General features: G+C 40.1%; 1 protein-coding gene across 1 annotated transcript; it reads left to right on the top strand.

The window, feature by feature from the left end:
• Positions 1–714: 714 nt before the first annotated feature.
• TKT (transketolase) lies at positions 715–24,818 on the top strand. Its single transcript, XM_035558460.2, has 14 exons — positions 715–1,026; positions 6,107–6,224; positions 7,805–7,918; positions 8,566–8,663; positions 10,306–10,497; positions 11,286–11,404; positions 12,920–13,113; positions 13,765–13,929; positions 15,167–15,323; positions 18,552–18,682; positions 19,940–20,023; positions 20,200–20,293; positions 21,972–22,094; positions 24,516–24,818. The coding sequence occupies exons 1-14, from the start codon at positions 920–922 to the stop codon at positions 24,701–24,703; spliced, it is 1,884 nt and encodes a 627-aa protein (XP_035414353.1). The 5' UTR covers positions 715–919; the 3' UTR covers positions 24,704–24,818.
• The last annotated feature ends 77 nt before the right edge of the window (positions 24,819–24,895 follow it).

Genomic DNA, 24,895 nt, shown 5'->3' with positions numbered 1-24,895 from the left:
TAATAAAGCTTCCAAGACAAGCTATGAGTGGACACAACACTGAAGTGCATGGAGAGCGCAGTGCACTAATACCAGCCTTCATGAGCAAGACATGAAGGTTTTGATTATTTGTGTTTTCTGTGGGTTTAATTTATATATATATATATATTTTAAGATTGTGACTACAAGTACTACTGGAGTTTTCCAGAACAAACATTACATTTTTAGTGTGCCTCGTTAAGTTTGTAGCTTTAACGACTTTAACATCCTACTGTTCAGAATTGCTAAAGAAAATGTATTTTCTGATTGAGGACTGATGAAGTCAGTCTGTTAAGCTAAACTCTCTGTACTTGTTAAATGAGGAGAGCTAGGAGAGCTCTGCTTTTTGAACGTGTGTGACTGAAACGTTGATTCTTTCTCGAAAGCAAAGGGCACACAGCAATTCCGCCACAGTTTCTCCTCGCTGCAAACGACTGCACGTGATGCAGTGACATTCTTTAACAGGCAAGGACAGGCTCGAGGTGGAAACCCACAGAAATAGCTTCACCTGACGGGGTTTGAACGATGGAAGAGCGTGAGTTGGAGACCTCCTTCTGCTCCAAGCGGCTGCGAGAGGCCGCGGGGCTCCGGCCGCCCCTCAGGCGGGGCAGCGAAACGGCGCCCGGGGCACCTGCGCCCTGTCCCCGGAGCCGCCTCCTATCGGCAGGGGGAGCCGGCGGGCTCCGAGGCCGGACCGGGCCCGCCTCTCCGGTGGGGGCCGAGCCTCCCTCGCTTCCTCCTGCCCTCCGTCCGTCCCTCACTCGCCTGCTCTTTCTCTCCGCCCTCCCTGCCGAGGCGCGCTGCTCACGGTCCTCACCGAGCGCCGCCGCCCCTGCCCGGCCCCGGGTGCCGCCGCCACACGACCCCCGCTGCCGCCGCCGCCGATTGCTGCTTGGCCCCCATGGAGGACTACCACAAGCCCGACCAGCAGACGCTGCAGGCCCTGAAGGACACGGCCAACCGGCTCCGCATCAGCTCCATCAAGGCCACGACCGCAGCCGGTTCGGGGTAAGTGGGATGGGCGGGCTGAGCCCCGAAAGGGGCTGCTGAGGGTGGGCTGCTGGGGGCTCTCCCTTTCTCGCTCTGTTTTCCGCACAACACTGAGCGGAGGGAGACGGAGCACCCCGCAGCGGGGACGGGCAGCCTCCACACAGGGCAGCCGCGGCCACGTGCCCCGTGTGTCCCGCAGCCCGCGTGGCCGTGCCGGCGGGGGCTCCGCGGGATGCTCCGTCAGGAAATGGCGGCGGCGGGCGAAGCGCGGAGTGGCCCCGGCCCGGCCCCGCCCCGGGCGGCGGCGCTGTGGCCGTGCCGAGCTGGTGCAGGACTGAGCACCAAAGAACTCTTGCCCCAGGCGCAAACGGTTTCTTTTTCATTTCGTGCCCGTCAGTTGGAAGTAATTCTCCACAGAATTTCAAGTGAGCCCGAGTGGGATTATCTGTGAAATGCCCGCGGTCTCCAACGGGCGGTTTATTCAGGCCTCTGGTCAGGATTTAGCCGAGTCTCTGATCTGTGCAGATTCCAGGGTTATCCTTCCTTTGATCGTGCTTTACCTATGGAAAAAAAATCTCTGCAGACAATCCACTTTGACTCATGTAAAATTAAATCCATTTTTTTCTGCTTGAGTAATGCATTTGAGTGGTTCCACGTAGAACGCGGGCCTTTTATATCCCATCTTGTGGCAATTTCCTCCCTTTGGATGTCTTTGAAACTGTCTGTAGTGTGTGTTTTTCCTTTTTTTTTCATATAGCTGAAAGAATCCTTTGGACGCTGAGGTTTCTGTGGAGAAAGGTGGCCTGGGAAACATTTCCAAGCTTTCTCTTTGAATTGCCTTACACTTTCCACTCTGTGTCCAGCATGGGCTGCCTCACGTGGCTCTTTCTCAAAGCATACAGAAACTGATTTTCACTCGTTCCTTTTCCATGCAGCAAGTGACAATACTGCTTTGGTTCTCTGTGTAAAATAGGGTGTTGGGGCATGAGAAGCCTCTCAGCCAGCTGTAGGAGTGGGTTTTTACCAATCAATAAAAGCTTGGTTGGTCCAGCCTGGAGAGAGAAGTGCAGGACACTCAACAATTGCTCTTTGGAGCTTTGAATCAAATCAAGAATCAATGTACAGCAGATATTATACAAGCCTATGTGAAATTACTGGTAAGAAAAATTGTGATACATCTGATTAGTACAGCTGGGGCTTCAATCTTGCGGTTCTACTATGTATTGTATGCAGGCCACAGATGTGTGTATTACTAGTTCTCTTATCTACAGGTAAAATTATCTCCGTGTAGTCTGATGTGAAAAAAAAGAAGGAGATGAGGATCATGCCACACCATTTGCTTTTCTTCTGTTGTTCACAAAATTCAGAAATCTGGTATTAACGCCATTTTCCCAGTGCTGATGAAGAAATGGTAAAAATAGCTTTGCTTGAGCTATTTATTCCTGTGTACTACAATACTGAGTACTCCTTGCACAGGGACATTTCATTAATCACTACTGCTTATTCTAGCTCTACTTAGAGTTGTGTAGAGTCTGAAATTATTACACACCCTGATAATGAGCAAGTTACAAAAGATGGGCTCTGGAGAGAAGATAATGCTGTCAAGTTATATGTTTTATTAATAAATGTAAGATTTGCTTACCAAGATGGTGTCGTATCACACCTAAAAGGAAAAGAACTTCAGAATCTGTTGGAGCATTAGGCAAATGACGTACATTTCTAAAGCAATTAAGCATTATGAATGTGTTTTCCAAAAACCTGAATGAGACAGTGAGCTTTGTTTAAAGTGCTAGCATAGTGTAAGAATGTAGACAGAGAAGTTTGAATGCAAGTTACGTTTAAATAGAGGCTTACTCTTAAAAAGAAAAAAAAAAAAAAAAGCCGTGTCATGCTTGCATTGACTTTTTCAAGGAAGCTAGTATTTGTTAAAGGTGTAGTTTGTAAAAGTGACAGAAATACTTGCAATAGAAACACTTCAAATGAAAGAGAACCTGCTGACTTCTGTCACGGAAGTAATTTCTGTAAACTGTGGCATGTGTTGCAGGAAAAGTGGTTCAGTGGTTGGTAGGACAAGCCAGTTCTTGCAGTCTTTACTTGTGTTTTATTAAAGAAAATATAGCCTTTGTCTGGACAAGGGCTAAAATACCAGGGAATCTGGTCCTTAAGATGCTCAAATATGTAATTTAGCTATGATGAGTCCCTTATTAGCTGTAGTGGAAAAATTCAGTAAACTGGAAACAAGTGCCTAAAATGCCTTAGGTGGGGAAAAAACTTGATTAATTTAATTGTAAAGATTGAACATACTTGCTTTTGGGTGTGGCTGAGCTTTCCTTTTAGATAAGCAGTGCGGACATTTTGATCAAAACTGGTAGAGTCCCTTTTGTAGCTAATGATAAACTTCTGTAGTTTTGAAACAGTGTCTGCTTCCTAGAATTAGATAGCTAAATTCTTGAAAGTGGAAGCTGCCAGAGTTTCTTAAGAAGCAATTAAATTTCATAACATGTGGTATGATCACTTGTTGCAGATTTTCTTGCGTATTTTATCTGTGTCACTTACTCAATATTCCGTTTTAACGTTCTACTACAGTTCTCCTCAGATGAAATGACTAGGCATGTGTATGTGGAGGAAATATAAATTGATGTTAAATGGAAAAAGTTCTATTCTGTAATTATTTTACTCTTTATTTCTGTGGATCCAAAATTTCAGGGTTTTAATGTGTTTTTTTTTTTGGTTTGGTTTCCTATAGAAGGGCTGTATTTCAAATTTAAGGAAGTTCTACGGTAGAAGCTATCGGGCAGAGAAATGTATTCATCGGACCATTGCCACAGAGTTCTAGGTTGTTGGCTAGTCGAGAATACATGTGAAAGATGGTGTGAGAATAGTGGTGATGAGTTGCTGTACTTTTTTTCCCCAGTATGAGTATGCCAAATACACTTTGTTAGGCTTAACAAGGATTTTTTAACAGAATTTGTTAGGAAAGTATGAATTAAAATTGGAGCAGTTGATCTAGTTAGTATGGCTATATTTAGCAAAATTATATAGCTGGTTTTAGTGATTTGTGGTCTCTGTTATGTCATTAAATTTTAGGTAACTTCTGTTAGTAGGAATTCATTTAATTAACTATTAGTTTTAACAAGTTTTTTTTTCTAATTTTCAGATCATTTATTAAATTTTCTACTTTTTTTTTCCACATGCTACCATTTTAGGTTGTTTAAAACTTTTTTTACCAAGACCAGGAGTTCATAGAAGTATGGTTAAGTATAAAGTTAATAAAATTCAAGGAATGAAGGCTTTAAACAAGCATGTAAGGCTTATTGATTAACTCAAATACATAAATATTTACTAATATGTTTGAACCATGGTTTAAAGCTAATTCTTGTGGTTCCTTGTGTGTGAGTACTTACTAAGGGATGGACACTAACCATAATTCATATTTTGCTAGTGTTTTGCATGTTTTTATTCTCTTATTATAGCACTGTTGGGGATGTTGGGAGGGAAGGTTTATTATGACCAGCAGAGAATACTGTCATTAAAGTTCTAGTGAAAGTGTTGTCTAATCCTAACATGCATGGTAAATGTACATGTGTAAAGAAAAATGAAGTGTGACTCTTTCATAGTAAAATTGTCCTGTATTACAAAAAGGGTCTAATATTTTAAAGAGTATCACATTAAAGATGAAAAATAAATGTTGGCAGAAGAGAAAGTGGGGCGAGAGTGTTTTGGTCTCAAAGCTGGTGTTGGTTTCTGGAGCCATAACTCTCCTACTGTTCATCACTTTACTTTCCTGTACTTTAGAATGATCCTGTTTACACCAGTAAAATCTGGAAAAAAAATGCTACTTTCACATTAAATAAAGATTAAAAAACAAACAAAAAACCAACAAGTCTCTATGTTGCTTTAGAGTTCTATCCAAAGTAAGTGAAAACCCAAGGCTGAAAACCCTACTGAATAGGTCAAGTAGGGACCATCCCTTCAAGGTGAAAAAGAATCACAGCAATCGTTATTTAACTTACAGTAACGTAGATTAAATAAAAATATTTGTATGCCCTTCTGATATACTTAAATGAAATATATACATTGTGTTGGAATAACTCAGTATTTGCCACGTGGAAAAAACTCATCATATAATTTTATATTTATTTGTTTGCTGCTGTATGGCATATCTGCTTCTGAAGGGGGCCAGTGTATTTCAGAGGCAAGCTACAGTTGAAGTATTCATTTGTGTTGCTGCTGCAAACTGTTGCAGAAGTTGTCCCAGATTGCTCAGTAGAAGAGAGACTGTCCAGCTATTTCTAAATCTTTGTTGATCCATTTAGATTTTTCAAACTTATCTAGACGTAAATTTGGAAAATGTTGGTCCTTCTTTTAGCCAAAGATTAACCAAATTGGTATTTTATAATGTGTATCTGGATGTTTATTATTTTTAATAACAAGCTGGAGACAGTGAATGTCTGTGTTCAGTGTCAATAGATGAAATGTGAGAGCTGTATTATTTAGTGCCTTTTCTAGAAGTCAAAATTCTGGTTCAAACACTTCTAACAGTGAAATAATGAATCATTTAAAAAAAAAAAGTTTTTGTTATACAGTTCTAAATGTTCCAGAACATTTGAACCAAGTTAATCTTATGTTACCAGTTCCTGCCTGTGCAGTGAGGCCTGAACACATCATGATGCCACGTGTTTAATTCCTTCATTCAGTGAGTGGCCAAAGTACCTCTGCGTCAGGGTGAATTCCTGCCTTAGACAAGTCAGCAGGGTATGATTTGGGGCACGGGGTGTGTGCTGCTTCCCATGCTCCCCGGTCACTGATTAGGGTGCTGTCCTTTGGCATGAAGAATGGAGAGCTCTAAAAGACGTCCTTGGTCCATCACTGCCATCTATCTTTAACATCCACTTTAACTAGATAACAAGGCTCCTTCGTCTTAAAGTGCAATTGATTGGCGTTGGGGTAATGGTAGATGGGATGGGTTATCACAAATGCTTTAGGCTGTGTGTTTTAACGCTGAGGGGTAGAGGACTGGTAAAGTGGTGTTTTAAAGATGTGATCCTAAGAAAACAATAACGAGAAGTGGTAATCTTGGGTCTGTCTTGACTTGTAGCCACCCTACATCATGCTGCAGTGCAGCAGAGATTATGTCTGTGCTGTTCTTCCATACCATGAAGTACAAAGTGCAAGATCCCAGAAATGCCAGCAACGACCGTTTTGTTCTCTCAAAGGTAAAATCCTAACTGTTATGCTATATGGTTGCTAGTAAAGAGCTGTCTGTAAATCACATGGATCTGTCTTCCATGACTTGCACTTACTTATGCTTGCATCCACTGAGAAGTCTATTGCAAATGTTTGAGAGCTTGGAATGTGTTTACTACGGAAATATAAAAGTTGGTAGAGTTAAGTGGTAGTGTAACTCCAAAATCATTAAGTATCTCTGTACTGTGTCTTGGTTTGCCTGAATTTCACTATGTTAAGTTGTTCTGATATTAAATAATAAATGCTATCGTGTTGTCTATGAAACCTATTGGGAAATTCAAGTCTGCTTTATCTTGGCATAGCTAATTTTCTCACTGGTAAGTCACAGTTAGCTTTTGTGCTACACTTGTTAAATGCAGCCATACTGTTATTAGTGCACTAATTGTCACACGTGTCACAGCGTGCACTAATTACTGTCAGCTCTTCAGGGAGTGTTGTAGGAAGTAGCTATGGTGGGTTAGTGAGTCGCTTGCATTCCTGCTCTGCCAATATGGTGTTAAAGTCAGTAGTACTTCTGAAGCCACTCTAGTTCAGAGAACACATAAAAGCACAACCCTGACTGCCCCTGAGTATTTCTTGTTGCCTTTTGCTTTGTGCCCTTGTGCAACACGGGGATGTTTTGATTGTGTGCCTTAAGGGCAGCTGAGGGGCCTTCAGGAAAGCTCCCAGTGGTGTACAGAGCGGCTGATGAAGTTCTCTCCTCAGTCAGAGCCCCGCACATGGTGGCTTGCAGTAATACTGCATAGCTGATGGTGTCTATCTGCTGTGTTGGTTATAACCGTTGCCACTTCTGACTGCCTTTCCAAATGAAGTAACTGGGTGAGAAGCCCATAGCTAATGCTGAGGAGCTAAAACAATAAGACAGGATAGCTTCATATCTGTTTTACCCCCTCAGATTAAGCAGGGTTTCTGCCCAGAGTTGCTAAATGGCTTCAAAGCTGTGCATGCTTCTGCTGACTCCTAATGGCTCTGTGGTGAAACGTGGCTGCTACGTTGTAGTTGTCCAGATGGATCTAGCCACAGGGGTCTGATCGTATAAAGCTTCAAATTTTGCTGATTGGCACGCCCTGCATCTTGCCTTGCATACTCGGATACTGGGGAAGTTTTAGTGGGATAACACTTTCTCAGCCATCTGCTTACTGACTGAATGACCAGTGCTCTGTTCTTGAAAGTGCTACCTAAGCAAATTGAATCAATCAAGGTGTTTCATTTTGATATGAAAACTGATTTTTGCAATTGGACCCACATGACTGAGAGACTTCCTTATTCTTCAAAGTTAATTTTCTTGAGGATGTCCTAAATGGCCCTTGAGTGCAGCATTCTCTGTACCTTAACTGCAGTCAGATATCTGGGCTACTTTAAGCATGGGCACTGAGCACATGGTAGCAAGCATCAGAGTGTACGTCATATCGTAAAAATGGTTTAGAATTTGATTCCATTTTGGTGGACCCAAGAAGCTGATTATAGACCTTTTCTGCTTTGTAGACGTTTATCTTGTTAATAGGATATTGTGAAACTTGTTTTGCTTAAAATTGGTGTTTCTCTCTAGGGTCATGCAGCACCAATTTTATATTCTGTTTGGGCAGAGGCCGGCTTTCTACAAGAAACAGATTTACTGAACTTGAGGAAAATTGATTCTGTCTTAGAAGGACACCCAGTACCAGTGAGTGCTTGTAACCTTTGATACAACATGGTGTTTTCTGTAAAAAAAAAAAAAAAATAAAAAAAAAAAAATATTTTGCTGCAACTCTTGGTTGCCAGCTACAGTGCAGGAAAGATAAAGATTTCCATGCACGTTTATGATGATACTTGTGACTTCACAATTGAATCAGGGTCTGGGCTCAAATGAGTGTGCAAAACTAACCTTTAGTATTCTAATAAACTTCTTCTGCAGTCCTGTATGGCAATATTTTCTGTTTAAAAAGGGTTGTATAAAATATGGCTCTTCTTGCTCTGTAAGAAGTTTTGAGGTATTTTAAGGGTTTATATCCAATTTGGTTGACTTTCCATTTCCAATCAGTTCTTTCAATTAATTTTTTTATTCAAAATTATCAGTTTTTAACTGTTGCCACCCCTGGCACAGTTTAGAAATCCCTGAGCTATAGGTAACACTCCCTCTCAGAGAAACTAGTTAGCCTGTGACACTGACCATTGAAGTACATGGATAGCTGGGAGAGGGGAAGAGGGTGAGGTATGGAGGGACTTGCACTATACTGTCATGGCTGAGATGCTGAATTTTGGTGTATGTTGAACCATCTCCTGCTTTTCTGTTTCTCAACTGTAAAATAATCATTGTCTTTTTATTATCAGAGACAAGTATTTACTGATGTGGCTACTGGATCCCTTGGGCAGGGTCTTGGTGCTGCATGTGGAATGGCATACACTGGCAAATTCTTTGACAGAGCCAGGTAATTCCATCTTCTTATTTCATCATTATAGGCATTCAGTGGGAATGTTTTGTGAAAAGAAATTTATATTTTTACCTTGGCGGGGAATGGGAACGGGGAATCCTTTATTCTGTTTTTCTCTTTTCCCAAGTCTTAACTTAAGTCTTAACTTAATTCAGGTTTAAAATAGTAAAAATATCACCCTGATAGTTATGAATCCATTGCTAGTGAAACTGGGAAAGATTTGGAGATTATCAAGAATTGGTGCATCTGCTCGTTCCTTTTGTAACCTGACAGCAAGGTGATGTTCCTGCACAGAGAAGGCAGTAAGTTGCTGGAGCAGCCTCTAACTTCTAGAGAGTAACTGATAGCAATTTTGAGACTCGTATGCCTCCCCTTAGAGGGAAGAAATCAACTGGGGATGCATCTGTTCAAAGTCAGATGACAAATAATGGACAACATGAATCTGGATGAGGAACTGTTATGGTCAATAATAGTGTTACTGAATCATAAAGTAAGGCTTAAAAATGTTACCTGAAAACCACTTGACTCCATAGAGGCAAAAATGACTGCTTCTGCCATTTGTTTTGTGGACAAGAAAAGTAGATGTCTAAAGGCAAATCTGTATGAGGAGGAAAGTAGCCTGATGTAGTTGATTTATTTTATGTGACAGTTCTAGTACATTCAAACGTAGGCTGCCCAGTTAATGTGCCCTACACTTCACTAGCTTGAAATCATTTGTGTGAAAGATGACTTGCTGATTTTAACTGAGTTTAGCAGATGCTACGTGTGGGGAAAAAATTTAACCAGTGGTTACTTGATGGAAGAAAAAGGTGGTGTTGCATGCAGTAATGGGAAGAAGTTCGTGTGGACAGAGTTCAGACCTAGCTAAAGGAAGGTGGGATTTGGATCAGAAGTCTGTAATAGCTTAATGTCTAGTAAAAAAAAAAAATCACTAACAGCTATCTTGATTATTTGGTTTTTAAAAGATATCTTTGAAGCCTAACATACTATTCCATTTTAATTTTAATAAATAATAGCTTTGTCATCCAAAAAGAGAGTGAGAACAGAAGAAAAACTCAGGGCTGAATGCCATAGAGGAGATCAGGCAGTAATCCTGCTGAGTTTCGCCTAAATAAAAAGCTTCAGTGTGTACACAAGTAGTCTACAAAATAGTATCATTTGGTTTTCTGTTTCCTGAATTTGGTTATGTGACAGGTGTTAATATGTAGCTAAATTAATTCCCAATTTATAGTTTCCTGAAATGAAATTACTGGGTGACCTTCCAGGGAATATGTACTAGGAATGAGGAAGCAGGCGGTTACCTTTCATGCCTTGTCAGTGGCCTTGCTGAGTCACAGTGACGTTTAATGGGCCAGTTCATTCAAGCCTTGCAACAGGAAGCTTAAAACCTAGTTTTCTTAGAGAGAAAAGGTTGAAAAAGTATCTCTCATCTTAAACATTTTCTTGTGTGTAACAGCTCAGAAGTACTTTGATTTGTCTAAGGTTACATAAAGTTATCTGAGGTGAATCAATTGACCAATATTTGGAATAAACAAAAAACCTCTTGCCAGGAATCGTTAAGAGAGATTTTGCTTTTGATTTAGTTCTGCTTACATGTCAAACCATGTTTGTTTGTTTTTTTTTAAATTTCTTTTTCCAGCTATCGAGTGTATTGTCTGCTTGGAGATGGAGAGTTATCTGAAGGCTCTGTTTGGGAGGCAATGGCCTTTGCTGGGTTTTACAAGCTTGATAATCTAGTTGCTATATTTGATGTTAACCGTCTTGGACAAAGTGACCCTGCACCTCTGCAGCATCATGTTGAAATCTACCAAAAACGTTGTGAGGCCTTTGGGTATGTGATTGGAAGAAGTTCAGTATACTCTTCCGGTTGAAACCACATTTTATTTGCCTTTTTTAGAATTTTTTAAATGCACTTTCAGCTCTAAAGGAAACCAACACCAAGAAAGATGGTCTTTCATGATTGCTGATACTAGTAGTCTGTATTTGTGCAGCAGGAACATTAGAAGTGTCAGAATTGTTGTTTAGAGGAAAAATACAAGGATTGCTTACTCAGACAAATTTGTTAGAGGATCTAGTTCTAATGACGTTGAATACAGATATAACTATCTGTGACCACAGGTACTGTCTTAGCAACTAGATCAGAAAAATGGCATGAAAAATGTTTTTCCCAAGAGAATTCTTTGTATGGACTTTCATGTAGTTTAGAAATGTGTATTTTTTTTATACAAATGCAAAAATCCATGACAAAAAACAGTCAGATAAAATATCAACCATGCAAACTATGATGGAGCATTTTAATGGTTTTAATCAATTTTCATTGTTAGTTTTTTGATTGCTAGATGTGTAATTTGCTCTTGTATTTAAAAATGGGTTTTATTTTTGAAGAAAGGTAGGATAACTTAATGGATTTTGCCAGTGAGTCATTTGGCCTTATTTAAAAAAAAAAAAAAGGATATTTTATGGTCGCAAATGAATGCTAGTTCACACTTCTGGCATATTTTGGGTCTCTTAAAAAGACACTGCATTGGAATGAAGTTAGTATTCGTTATTGTTGCTAGCTACCAGAGGGAGTCATATGCTAACACCATTCAGAAACAGTTGATCTGTTTGTGTTCTTAGCTGGCATGCTATCATTGTTGATGGACATAGTGTGGAAGAACTTTGCAAAGCCTTTGGGCAGGCCAAACATCAGCCAACAGCTATAATTGCGAAGACTTTTAAAGGCAAAGGCATATCAGGTAATAAACCATCCACTGTTTTGTGTATAATACATGTACAGAGTACTGCAATAACGGTGCGATTGTTTAAAAAAATATATTGAAGTCTAACATCTCATAGATTTGAAATGGTTATCATCCTAGCACTTTTATCACTTGGTCATATTACAATGCATTCTGAAAAATCATAATTCTGTTCTTTTGGTTTTTCTTTTTTTTTTAATAAAGGACATTAGATTGGCCCTTCATTAGAAGCAGGCAAAGATGTGACTCTGAGATCTTAACACCAGCCAGCTGTGTTAATTGGGCTTTTATAGATCTCCAGTTACAGAGTAGGATTTCCTCTGCTGTCAGCTGTACTTGTATGCAGAGACTACTGTGAGACAGAGAAGAGAGTAACTTGGTCACAGAAGCTCCATGCTCCCCGTTGCAGATAACGAGTCTGCTAGTTACCAGCCAGGCAGTATAAAATGCACAGGGAATGAGGGATGTTGCATTTCCAGTTTTGATAAAACTTCATGAGACGTGGTACATAAGGCATCTCGTCATACTGCAGGTTATTTCATATGATCTGATGCGTAATTTTGACAGATAGAGGATACAGCATTTCAAAGAAATGATTTCATAGGTAAGCAGCTCTACATTTTGGAGTTCATGGGTCCTCTGAGATCCTTTCATAGTTTTCATGTGGTATGAGACTTAAGTAAATGTGATATTCCAGTGGACAAACGTTTATGCATTTGAGCAACAGTGTGTAAAAAGTCTTTCAAACTCTATATACTTCTTAACAGCATTAGTGCTTAAAAAATGATTTTGGCTCTTGGAGGTGAGGAGATCTATGCTAGCTACAATAAAATGGACTCAATGCATGTTCAACCTGTCAGACATCACCATGATTCTGTTCAGCTACAGGGTTTAGCAGCACAGTGTGGATTCCTCTTTCTGATCAGCTAAAAATTATTAATAACAAGAGTGAATCTCTTCCATTCTTTTCATTAAGCAAGCAAGCAAAACTTGTTCCTAGTCACTTAGTGAAAAGCTTATCAGCCAGAGAGGTGATTTTGCTGTTAGTGCTAGGTGCACAAACGTAGGAGTCAGCAGAAGCTATTAAAGCTGTAAATCTGCAGGGCTTGTTTGAATTAGACAGCTTGGTTAATTGTTGTTTGAAACTTAGTTTTTGTAGTACTAACTGCTACAATTTCATGTTAATTGTTCACATTGACGTAGAACTGTTCTTGCTATGTTTATGGACTGGATATTTTAGGTACCAATTTGAAAAATAGTTTCACTAGAAGACACTGAAAGTTTGTTGTCTTGAATGGTCACTAGTCTGGAAAGTTTGGAATTTGACTCTGATATGTTTGAACATGTTTTTATTAATGCAGTTGAATACTATTGTAACTGCTTACGGTAGGAATAATAAAGAAATTCTTTTTTTGGAAACGATATTAGTGTCATAGTCCATTGCTCTTTTATCATGGTAAAATCTGCAACTAAAAGATTAAATATTTTTCTTATTTGTAATAAAATGTGCAGGTGTTGAAGATAAAGAAAGCTGGCATGGAAAACCACTTCCAAAAAACATGGCTGAACAAGTAATTCTGGAAATAGATGAGAAAATCCAAAACAAGAAAAAACTTTCTCCTGCTCTCCCAGAAGAAGATGCACCTGTAGTAAATATTAGAAACATTAAGATGCCATCTCCACCAAGTTACAAAGTGGGAGAAAAGGTACTCCCTTCTTAAAGTTTGACAGATGTCTGAAGCATAAGACTGTTTAGTGGGTGGCAAGAGGATTTGTTTCCCATGGTATCCTTTGCCATGATTTCTACTAGTCAAATCTTCCTGTACAGTTTTTAGTATTCTGGTAAATACCTGCCTCTGTGGTGTGACACACAAATGTTCTACTTGCCAGGTATTGAAAGGATATATTAAAACAGAAAGATTCAAATCACTCTGTAAATTTGGGATCATTGTCAGTTGTCCTAACTATTTTATGTGTAAATAAAATTAAAGAAGCACTGCAAGGTTCATTGAATCTCCCTGGTTGGAAAGCGGGAGCAAAAATATTGGTTTGTTGATTTTTGTAGACCTGGTTGATAGAGAGATATCCGGGTAAGGTTTTCAAAAATTTCTACCTGGACTGGTAGGGAGTTGCTGGTTTCAACATAGATACGTGTCCTCATGCTTCACTATTTTCCTTTTTTTGTTTACTCTCCCATGGCACGCTTCTCACATGTAGTTATAATAGTGTTAACACTTAAAATTAGTTGTTTTTTTAATTTTATGTGCATACATTCAAGGAAAGATGAGAAAAATGAGTAAACAAAAGCTTCTAAAACCAGGAATGTGTAACAGTACTACTATATTTTCTTTTCCTAGTGGGCTACCCGCAAAGCTTATGGTGTTGCACTTGCAAAACTGGGCCATGCTAATGATCGAGTGATTGCTTTGGATGGAGACACAAAGAACTCTACTTTCTCAGAGCTTTTCAAGAAAGATCATCCCAGTCGCTACATTGAATGCTACATTGCTGAACAGAACATGGTAACTGGTCTCTTGTTTTCACGAAGTACTGCTATTACACAGCAGGATCTGGAACCATTTAGTATGACTCTTCAGAAAGTGAGGTTTCAGTCTTTTCACGTGTGTTCATGGATACTAAATTTTACTTAATGCTTATGGAAAACCTAGGCTGTGGCAGAAGCTTACAAATGTAATACAAAAGGAGTGCTTCTAATCAGCCTAAGTCTTCCTTTATCTTTCTTATTTTTGTGGTCACGCTGCCTGCAGTTCAGCAGAGTGCATGGAGATAGCAACATGTAAATGATAGTAATATTTCCTGCAGTGTGATTTGCAGAGGGTCAATTCAGAAGAGACTTTTTAGGCTTTTTTTCTTCACAGGAAATGGAATACCACAACACAACATGACAGTGAGCTCTATGCTAGACTGGGGTATGAAGGTGAGGACAGAGAAATAGTTAATAAAAGTTGGCCTCATGGCATTTGTACAGAAAGGACTAAAATTTGATAATTTATCTGTTGGACTGAGTCAGTCAGTTGCCTCTATATGGTTCACTGAAGCAAATGAAATTAGAGACATAAATTCAGGCAGAAATGGGTTGCTGTCTTTAATGATTTATAACTCAAGAACCCGGGGACTGTCTCTTGCAGATTTTATGCTAGGGCAATTTCATGAGCGTGAGTCAGGCATTTTGTATTTACATCTGGCTTAGAAAAATCTGGCCATGAAGGAACGTGTAAAATTAATGCGTGGGGTAACTGTAGAAATAAATGACTTAATAACCTGGTTCTACTTTCCATCCTGCTGATGAAGGGTCCTTCTAGTAAACACCAATCCAAGTGATATGGGTGAATCCATTCCCCATTTAATAATGATATTTTTTATCTGCTGGAGATGGTCAATACCATGTATTTTGGACCGGAAGCGTAAGTCCTTGATCCAGAAGAACAGGGAGGAGGATGGATAAGTTTTAAAACTCTGAATGGCTGCTTGCTGCAGATGAAGAAAAGAAGCTGCTGCCAGTAAGGATCAACAATACCAGATAGCAACTAAGTCAAGGAGTAGAAAACACTGCAGAATAGATGCTGAGAGAGTGAGTTGCTTCTCTTTCCTTTTTGGAAAGGCCAGTGATTAGGAGCAGAACAGAAGAGAGTTTTTTAAAGTGCACTGAGGGCTTCTTGCTAAAGTCCCATGGATGATCTCTTGGAAACTGTGATAAATGAGGAATTCACTGTTCCTGTACAATCTCCCTCTTTTCAGGTGAGCATTGCAGTTGGTTGTGCCACACGTGACAGAACTGTTGCTTTCGCCAGCACCTTTGCGACCTTCTTCACACGGGCATTCGACCAGATCCGTATGGCTGCCATCTCTGAGAGTAACATCAACCTCTGTGGGTCACACTGCGGTGTTTCTATTGGTAAGGGCAGCCTGGAGTTACTTGCTAGTGCTTCCCATTCATTTAATGATGTGTCTAGTGGTCAAAGCTGAGTGCTAAAGCTTTTTTAAAGATTCATCATTCATAAAGTTAGCAGTAGAGCCATTTGTGGGAAGTAGTAATATTTGTAATTTTATATCAAGCACAATGCTGCATTTGGAAAGAATGAGAAATTTCAAGCCTGCCTCAGCTTGTCTTTTTTTCCTCTTCTATCAGCTTGGCTTGGTAAAAGTAGGACTTTTCCCTACAAGCCTGAAGTGTAAAGTGATACAAAGGAGTTGGCTGAAAGCGAGGAGCTTTGGTTCCTTTCCGTCTTCGCAGTGGACTTCCTCTGTGATGGGAATAGTCTCATGGTTACACCTCATTCCCAGTTCCTAAAACAAGAAACTAATGGTACTTGTTTTTGCACAGATAGTCTTGCCCTCAGATCTCAAAAACGCTTTACAAAAATAAATATTTTGTTTTATTCTGCCTTTTAACATCACCAGTTTTAAATAATTGCTTCAATCTATCTCAGTATTTCTTAATACTGGAGCAGCAAATGTATTTATTTAAAAAAAAAAAAAAGTAAAAACATTCCAAAAAAACAGAACTTAAAATGCTAATAAAAACAGGAACCGTGAATCTGTTATGTAATTCAGGAAATTGGCGTTACCTTCTCTGGTCTTTGCCTTCCCGTCATAACTGCTAAATGCATGTTAGGTCATGTTAGGGTTTGCTTTTGGTTTGATGACGGGAGGGCTTTTTCTTTTTCTTTTTTTTTTAAATGAAACCTGTAAAGATCACCCATGAAAATAAGACCAGACTTGCAAACCAAGAAGGAAAATGCCAATAAACGTTCATGCTTGAAATATTACAAGGTATTCGTGGAGAAAAAGAAAGAGGGAGAGAGCTACTGAGGGTGGTGTTCTTTGCATACATCCATTTTGCAGTTGATTTAATGGTTTTGGCTAGCAGTATGGCTTGCACGAGGGGTGGTTTTGTTGTTTTTGTTTGTTTGAAGCAAATTTGTTAGCCTGGCCTGTAATATTGGTAAAGCTATACAGATTTAAAGATGCTATTTATGTGTGTAGTCTCATCCAGAACTTCAAGCTTGACTTGCAGTGGTGTAGAGTATGCTTTAGTGGAGGAAGCTGTAAGTAGAGTATATCAGATTATGGCTTCTATATGTCATTAAGGGAGGGATTCTATTACAAGCCTCTTTTCTTTTTAAAATCAGTCCTCCCACCTCTTCACAGTCAAGTTCAATCCAGTTTAAGTCTTTTAAGCAGCAAAGGGAGTTGGTGCACAAGCCAATTAGCTTCGGTCTTTCTTCATTTAAGAAGATGAAACTGCTTTGGGTTACCTGGATTGTCTCCTAGAACTACACTTCCAACTTCAATGTTTGAAATGTTTTGCTGGGAGCTGTGATTGGAAAGTGCACACTTAAATTTATAAAGCTGTTTGAGTTACAAACCTGATTTTGGCCTCAACTCCAGCTTCCAAAAACCTAAAGTGTTGCAATGGAATTCTAAAAGACAATACTGCAGTGAAGTCTTTTAACTGTTAGAAAATTCAATTTTAAATGGAAGGGTATGAGTTAAGTGTAATTCCTATTAGAACTTCAGGCCTGCATGGATTTCAGGATCCTAACTGGATCTGTGGTGAAAATTGAAGTTTTATGTATGCAGTTCTAGGGCTTTTGCTGCTTTGAAATTTGGACCCATGAAATTCATGAGAGAGAACTACCACAATGACCTTAACAAAAAAAACTCATTTAGACAGCCAGCTTTACATTCTAGTCGTTTGATACTGTTCATAGTAAGCGCTCAGGTTTTGCTTAAGCTGTAAATACAGGTTTTGAGGATATAATTGAAAATTTATTCTTTTTTGATCTGCATTACTCTCAAAATTATTAAATTGGGATTTCTGTCAAGATGCACGTGGGGCAGAACTCAACTTAGTGCTAGTTTGTGAATTACTGGTGTGAACTGTGAATGCTATTATTATTGGCACTGTAATAGCAAAAGTGGAACAGACAAGCATGAGTGGAGTATTCTCCTTATTTTGGGTAAGGTTCTGATTCAGGTACCTGTTCATTTTGTTCTTCGTAATTTCACTTTTTTTCTACGTATGCGTTTAAATCCATTTCAGGAAAGAAAAATCCCCCTGAATTCCAATTCGTTTGGTCAGAGTGCATTCAGATTTAGGGACTGTGATGTCAGAGACACTTTTTTTGTGACTGAACGATGAGACTTTTTTTCTGGTTCATGCGTACTTTATTAGTATTATATAGTGTCAGAGTTCAGTGACTGATTTCCTTAACATCTTTGAAGCTCTTCAGAGTTTTATGCTACTCTTGTTAAAATTCTCTCCTCTTTCCTCATGAACTCGTCCTTCTTGAGTAACAGGTAGTGGGCGCAAGTGGGAAGGCTTTTTGCCCTGCTTCTGCTTTGCAGGCTGTGACATGACTGGATTCAGAACTCTGCATGGTTACTTTGGAACAGTGCCATTCCCAAAGCACCCTTACATAAGGCCCCTGGGAGGGGGTTGTGGTGGTTGTTCCTTTAAGGGAATTGATGGCATCCAGCATGCTCTGGCTAACAATCCTTGTCATAGATCTGCAATTCAAGCCATAAGATGCTTGAATAGTTCAACAACACAGGCACCTTGTTGCTCTTCCAAAAGACTTCCTAAAGTATTAAAATATACGTACCCTTCATTTAATCTTGATGTAAGCCTAAGAATTTGAGCGTAGTTGTAGCAAGTGGATTCTCCCTTTCTGATGGAACACATGCAGTTCTCCTTTCACATTTCCAGCAGATGAAATCTAGAGTAACATTACTGACAATTGCAAATTTTGCTTGTAAGGCTTCGGTACATGTAAATCTGAAGATACTTAGATATCCTGTGACCCTCTTTCTATATCTGTATCCTTCTTATTTTGGTTGTCTGCCCTTTGTGTTGTTTTATTGTTGCACTTTATTTTCCATTTTTTCTTTATAACCCCAGTTCTCTTTCTTTTTAGTATTTCTATATTTACTGTTTAGACGGTTCCAGGTTTAAGGAGAAGATGATTCTTTTCTCAAGCAGGTAGACTTGCATGTCCTGTGTGTGTCTGATTTTATTTTTACATACACATATGTATAGTCCTGGTTTGCACTGAACCTCATATTGAGTGATTGTCAAACTGCACTTATCTTTCTGTAACCTTGGTTTAATTGTTTTTAGGTGAGGATGGGCCCTCTCAGATGGGACTGGAGGATCTGTCCATGTTCCGAGCTGTTCCCAATGCTACTGTCTTTTACCCTAGTGATGCTGTAGCCACTGAAAAAGCAGTGGAAATAGCTGCCAACACCAAGGTTTGCATCAGAGTATTTGAGCCAGAGAATAATATTTTATCTGTACTTTCTTGTTGCTGCTGGTGTTTTTTTTCCACTTCTCTGTCCATTTAAATTGCTTCAAAGGCTCCAGCGTGGCAGTGGGATGTTTTCTTTTTATGGAAAGCTGCAAACATTCTGCTCAGGCTAGTTCTGAATGAACAGCGTGGAATGCTGTGGGCCATATCTGGGGAGATGTAAATGATTACACAGTGATTGCAGCTTGGGTCTAAATTGGCTCAGAAATAAGGGCAAGCGTTAACTCATGTTGGTCTTTAGCAAACTTAGAAATTGTACACTCCTAGAAAGATATCTCTGGCATCAAAACTGAAGCTGGATATGGAAAGATAAATTTGTCTTGGGGATTTTGATCATCAAGTGCCTATACATGAAAGCTCAGGAGTCAGGTCCTCTACTGGTATCTCACACTCAACATTTCTGGAGCTGTTGAGAACTGGTACTGACACTAGTTGACAATCTCACTGGTCATCTTTTTCTCCTTTGATAACGATGGATTGTAGTTAAACTGGGAGATGGCTGAAGAGGACTAGGACTAACAGTTCCTCTATGGCCATGGCTGGGTGTCTGATTTCTCTTATTTAATTCAGCTAATTTGTCATAGTAATGCTCAAACATCATTGGTAGCACAGGGTCAGATCTCCTTGATTGGTACTTCTCTTGGCTTCCACAGCAATTTACCCTGAGCAAGGAATCTGAAAAATTTCAGTCATGCTGGTACAGCTTTTAAGGGGAGAAGTGTGGAAATGTGATATGTAACAAATGTGTTGAGTGGGCTGTGGAAAAAAAGATGAGTGAAAAAAAAGGTAAAGGATTGTAAAGCAGTATGAAGGAGAGATTAGATTCAAGTAGTAGTTTGTTACTTCCTTTTGGAAGGACATCTGAGCATTAACTAATGGAAAGTATATTTCCTTGCTTTCAGATGAGCATTTCTTCCTTTGCTTTAAAGCTGCTAGAGTAAAATATGCACATGTATGGAAAAGATCTCAGATTCTAATTAACTCAAGTAGGATTCTCCATTTCCACAAGAGAACAGAAAATAAATTAAGATCTTTGAATCAGAAAGAAGACAGTAAGTTACTGGCATGTTCTAAGAAGAGGTGAGGGAAAACTGAAGGGTGAAGAACAGACAATTAGGAAAAGACATTTTGCTGCATTTTTTTTTCATTCAGAATGTCAGTGCCTTTCTGTTTTTATAACTCATGCTTTCTTTGGAAACAGGGCATTTGTTTCATAAGAACTAGTCGTCCTGAAAATCCTGTCATTTACAACAACAATGAGGACTTCCATATTGGACAGGCAAAGGTAAATATTGTCTAGGGAATCAGAAAATGAGAAAAAAATATGCCAAGTTCTTTTCTGTAAAAGCCTCTTTCCCTCTAAAGCATTCTAAAGCCAAAGATTTGATCTCTTAATAAAATTTCCAGAAATGGTAAAAACAACAAGACTTATAAAAAATGCATGGAAACATTTTCTTGTAGGTAGTCCTGAAGAGTAAGGATGACCAAGTGACTGTGATAGGAGCAGGAGTCACGCTGCATGAGGCTCTGGCTGCAGCAGAGCAGCTGAGAAAAGGTGACCTTTTTTTTTTTTCCTTTATCATTTACTACAGCAAAGAAATCAATACTGGTCAACCTAACTGCTCACCCTTTGTACCAGTTAAATATCAACTATCAATATGTTACAGACAGCTGGTCACCAGCTTGCTGATAAAGTGCAACGTGGTGTATATATATGCCAATCTTGCCTAATGGAGTAGGTTTTAGTTAGCTTAGCAGCATTAGTAGCTATGAAAGTTGCTGGACTGGTCAGATCAAAGGTCTCCTTAAAATTGCTATCCTGTCTGAATGCACTCTTAGGCAGAATCTTGGAGAAGTGTATAAGAAGCAGGAGTGGTCTCTGCTGGGTGTGCTAGTGCACCAACATGATCGAATGCAATCAGACTGGGGCCAGTTAACGCGCAGCTTGCCAGCTGAGCCACAGCAACAGTGTGTGCTCTCACACAGTGCTGTTGATACACAGCGCATATGTGTAGATACAGTTCACTGCTAACTTGATTTTTTGAATGAACGTATCAACATTTAGCTAGAGTGGGAGGTGAAGATCCTGTGATAGTGCTCAAATACACTGACATTATCTGACAAAGAAAATAAAAATCCTTAAGTGAAATAAGAAGAGAAAGAAACCATGAAAATCCACCTGTGAGTCAGTGGCCTATGCCCAGGAAGAGGTTACAAATAGTAAGAGATAATACAGTTAATGTTGCCTTTGGCTTAGGGGTAGCTTTGTATTTGTACAGATATTGTCATGTCCTTGAACCACCAGGCTTACGACACTTTGAAAGTTTTATTTTTAGAACTGTTATTCTGCTGCATTTTCCGTGCTTTGCAACGCACTGCTGACCATGAAATCTCTGACAATGGAGAGATACTCCCTTACTGTAGAGGCAGCATCTAATGCCTAAAATATAGTGGCTACAAAAGAGCCTTCAGTCACAAAACTGTCACCATAGTGTAGCAGAGGGTTTCTGTGTGCTACATCAGTTCCTGGATGTTGAAGTAGCTTCTTGGAGTGGCTGCTGAACAGTTGGCCAGGCCTCAGACTTCCTTAGGTTAGTAAGAGTCAATTTAGTGATTGCTGTTGTGTATGCAACTTCAATGAGTAATCTGGCCTGCCTGTCAGAGCAGGACCAATGCTGATTTTTATGCTAATTCTAAGGGCCCTGTAATCAGGGCTGGGGTAGCTCAAACAAGTATATCTGTGAGGTGGGCAGCCTGCAAGGGAGAATTCAGAATGCTTACAGATTGAAAAGGCAGGAAGAAGGTTTGTCTGGCTTGACAGTAAAATTAAAGGTAAAATAAAGGTCTGGAGGAAAAAAAAATGCGACAGTCTGAATAAGAAGGATTTTGTGGTGGATGGATCCTGCTCTTACATTTGGGAAGGCCGGTTCAGTTACTGCTTTGCTAACGGGCACTCATAGTGACCTTGACTTGCTTATCCAAGGCCTTTCTGGCTCTGTTTGATCTGTGGAATAGTTGGATATTTCTTTCTTCATGCTCCTTGTGAGATAGCATACATAGAAAGATGAGGGTTGGTTGGGTTCTGTCAGGCAAGCCATTAGTACAAATACCTGGGAGTTAGTGTAGGGAGCTTTCAGAATAGCTCTAGAAGATTGCAGGGGCTGCCTGTGCTGCTTTTGTTGTCTTACATAGTCCAAGGACAAATTGCAAATAACTTAATTGTATTATTGCAGAAAAAATCTTCATCCGTGTGATTGACCCCTTCACTGTAAAGCCCCTGGATAAGAAGACAATACTTGAAAATGCAAGAGCGACCAAAGGCAGAATCATCACTGTTGAGGACCATTACCATGAAGGTGAGCTGGGTCCTAGAGGTCACAGCGCACACCGCAGGCCCTGAGGGGTTTGAAGTTCACAGCTTCTCCTGATGAAAGAGAAGTATGAGGCCCGCTGCTGTGGTTCATTCAGTTAAAACAAGAGAGGTTTTAGCCTTTTTTCATTGCTGTATGGTGACAGGGCTGAACACTTCCTAAGGTAATGGGTTAATCAGAATTGCATTTATGGTTTACTTAGCTTTGTGTGTCCTTCTGTACACATGATGCAAGGTGAAGTCTTGATTCCTTTGTTCCCAGTGAGAGTGTAAATTCCTGCTGCGGTGCAGTGACTGCACAGAACAGCCTCAGAATACCTTTTACAGCAGCTCTGTAGGATATTACACTGTGAGAGAGAGACCTTTGCTATGCGCATTTCTTAAGCTTTCCCTTTGTCCAATAGCTTGATTCCAGCTGTTTGTTTTTTTTTGTTTTGTTTTTATTTTTTGAAATCAGATGGTTTAGTCAGTTTCAGCAGTTACTGGGAGAAATTTCCCTCTTGCTCCTCCACCACTGTAAAAGAACAGATCAGAGCCTGTGAAGAACCAGAGCATTGTGTGTCCTTGCTGGAGTTGTTTTGTTCCTGCATTGCAAACCGCCTGCAGGCTAGTTCAGAATCTGTCACTGGCATATGGTAGTGTCCTTAACCTGAGAGCAAAAAGTGCACGTATGCATGCAAGGAGATGATTCCCAAATAACCTTCAGATAAAAAGCTGCTTGGGAGAAGCAGAGTAGTCTCTATAAGACTCCCTCAGCTTCTGCACTGGGTTCTTATTTGCACGAGTAAAACAGTTCTTTTCCACTTCTGATGATCTCTGTGAGGATTCTGCAGGACCTTGGTTTAAGAGTTGATCATCTGCTTGGGAGCTGATTGTTCAGCTGCTCTGCTGCCTCTTGCTCTCTGACGTGACTTTGTACACAGGTTTTCAGGGGTCTGCCTGTGCACACATGTCCTGTGAGGGTGAGCCTGCATGCAGATGGAGAACAGCTGTTGTGAACAGCATGTCAGGCTTCCCCCTCTTGGGGGAGCTAAAGAAATTAGGGGGGGAAAAAGAGCATTAGTAGATACTGAAGATATTTACTAATAGATATTAGGAGAACGTTATCCTACTTCAAGGTGAGTGCCTCTCTTGCCATGTCTCTGAAGTGAGCTGGTATTTCCATAAGCACTAATTACGCCATACTTCTGTTCCAGATCATAGAGGGTAATTGTGTTACCAAGCCTCATCAATTCTAGCTTATCTTTCAACTCTTAATGAATATTTTACTGCAGATTTGCAAAATGGCAAAATCCCATTGAGGTGATGAACCTGTGATTTACACTGGCACAGTTTTCTATATATGATGCAATCAAGGAAGGTCAGGTGTACACGCATCACAAGCCTGAATGCATTGCAAGCCCACATCACGCTGATCTTAGCAGCTGTGGGTGCCTCTGGCTGGAGGCTAAGTTTGGTTAAAGCACAGCGTGCACCTAGCTGGGACAAGCCCTTGCATGTTCCTGGGTACACCCTAACCGTAATGCAGCCCCAGGATGTCTCTCCTGCCAGGTTTTGGAGCACATGCTGTTGACAGCAGCCCTGTGCTTTCTTCTTCGCTAGTATTCCTGCTTCCAACACCTCCCCTGCTGCCACACAGCTCCCCATTGCACCCTTTGTCGTTTTGACTGACAGTGGTTCAGTCTGAACTGAGCTCTAAGCAAAGGTTGTGAGTGTATTTATTACACAACTCAGCTGTCTAGTGGCATGTACAGGCATTATGGAAAGATGAAGCACGTAAATGTGGTTGAGCTTGGTGGGAATGAAGACTTTCAGCACATCAGGTATATTTGTAAATGCTCCCCAGTCTAAATACATTTTAAACCTGGCCCTCAGTTGGCTGATGCTGAAGTGGTGAGGGATTCCTGACCCTATGCCCATTAGAGGTATATTTCTTACTGCCAATTGGTAAGTACTTCAGAAATGTTAGGCTGGTTGTCCTTGGAACGTCTTTAAAGTACAGAATTGGTTTTGTTTCATAACTGGAGGACTTGGATAGATATTGTGACTGATGTTTCTCATAAGCATATGAAGTGGGGATTTAACTTGTGTAGACCTGATCATATTTAAACTTCTAAATGTCTTTAAAATTTTATTTACTTGACCATGGGCTCAAGAGAAAATGTGTTAGAGTAGGCTATTGAACTTCCTTCTCTGATTGTCTGACAGGTATCCTAGCCCCATTTCTTCTGTCTAGATCCTCTTGGTACCAGTCTGCCCTCCAAGAGAGCAATAACAGCACTGAGCTTGTAAACAGAAAGACACACAAAAAAAGTGATCTCTGATCTTCTGGTTTTGATTTAAAAGCAATCTATATGTTGCCCATTGAAGCATACAGAGCTGTGTCCTTTTTGACTTTTTTTCATAGGTGGCATTGGAGAAGCGGTGTGCGCTGCAGTAGTGGGTGAGCCTGGTATCACAGTCAACCGCCTGGCTGTATCTCACGTACCACGAAGTGGAAAGTCAGCTGAGCTCCTGAAGATGTTTGGCATTGACAAAGATGCCATTGTGCAAGCTGTGAAGGTGGCAGTGTCCAAATCAAAAAATGCGGAGTAGTTTGAAGCATCTTGTGCTGTGTTACACAAAAGCAGTGTTCAGAGAAGTACTGTAAGTTTAAGGCAGGCAAAGGTGCTTTATGTAGAGTTCTAATAAAAATACCAGCTTAAAAAAAGTTCTGTATTCCAATATGTTTTTTCCCGTGGGATTTCTCCAGTGTGGTTAAAATCTCAATATCTTAAGCTGCTAAAA

The sequence above is a fragment of the Cygnus atratus genome, chromosome 10 (assembly GCF_013377495.2).
Source record: "Cygnus atratus isolate AKBS03 ecotype Queensland, Australia chromosome 10, CAtr_DNAZoo_HiC_assembly, whole genome shotgun sequence".
NCBI lineage: Eukaryota > Metazoa > Chordata > Aves > Anseriformes > Anatidae > Cygnus > Cygnus atratus.
This window is presented reverse-complemented; position numbering and strand designations above follow the sequence as displayed.

Excerpts from the sequence above, each read along its gene's own strand:
- TKT (XM_035558460.2), top strand. The coding sequence starts at position 920 with ATGGAGGACTACCACAAGCCCGACCAGCAGACGCTGCAGGCCCTGAAG. Across the intron at positions 11,405-12,919 it reads TAAAGGCAAAGGCATATCAG|GTGTTGAAGATAAAGAAAGC; the intron begins GTAATAAACCAT and ends TAAAATGTGCAG. Across the intron at positions 20,024-20,199 it reads TCCATATTGGACAGGCAAAG|GTAGTCCTGAAGAGTAAGGA; the intron begins GTAAATATTGTC and ends ATTTTCTTGTAG.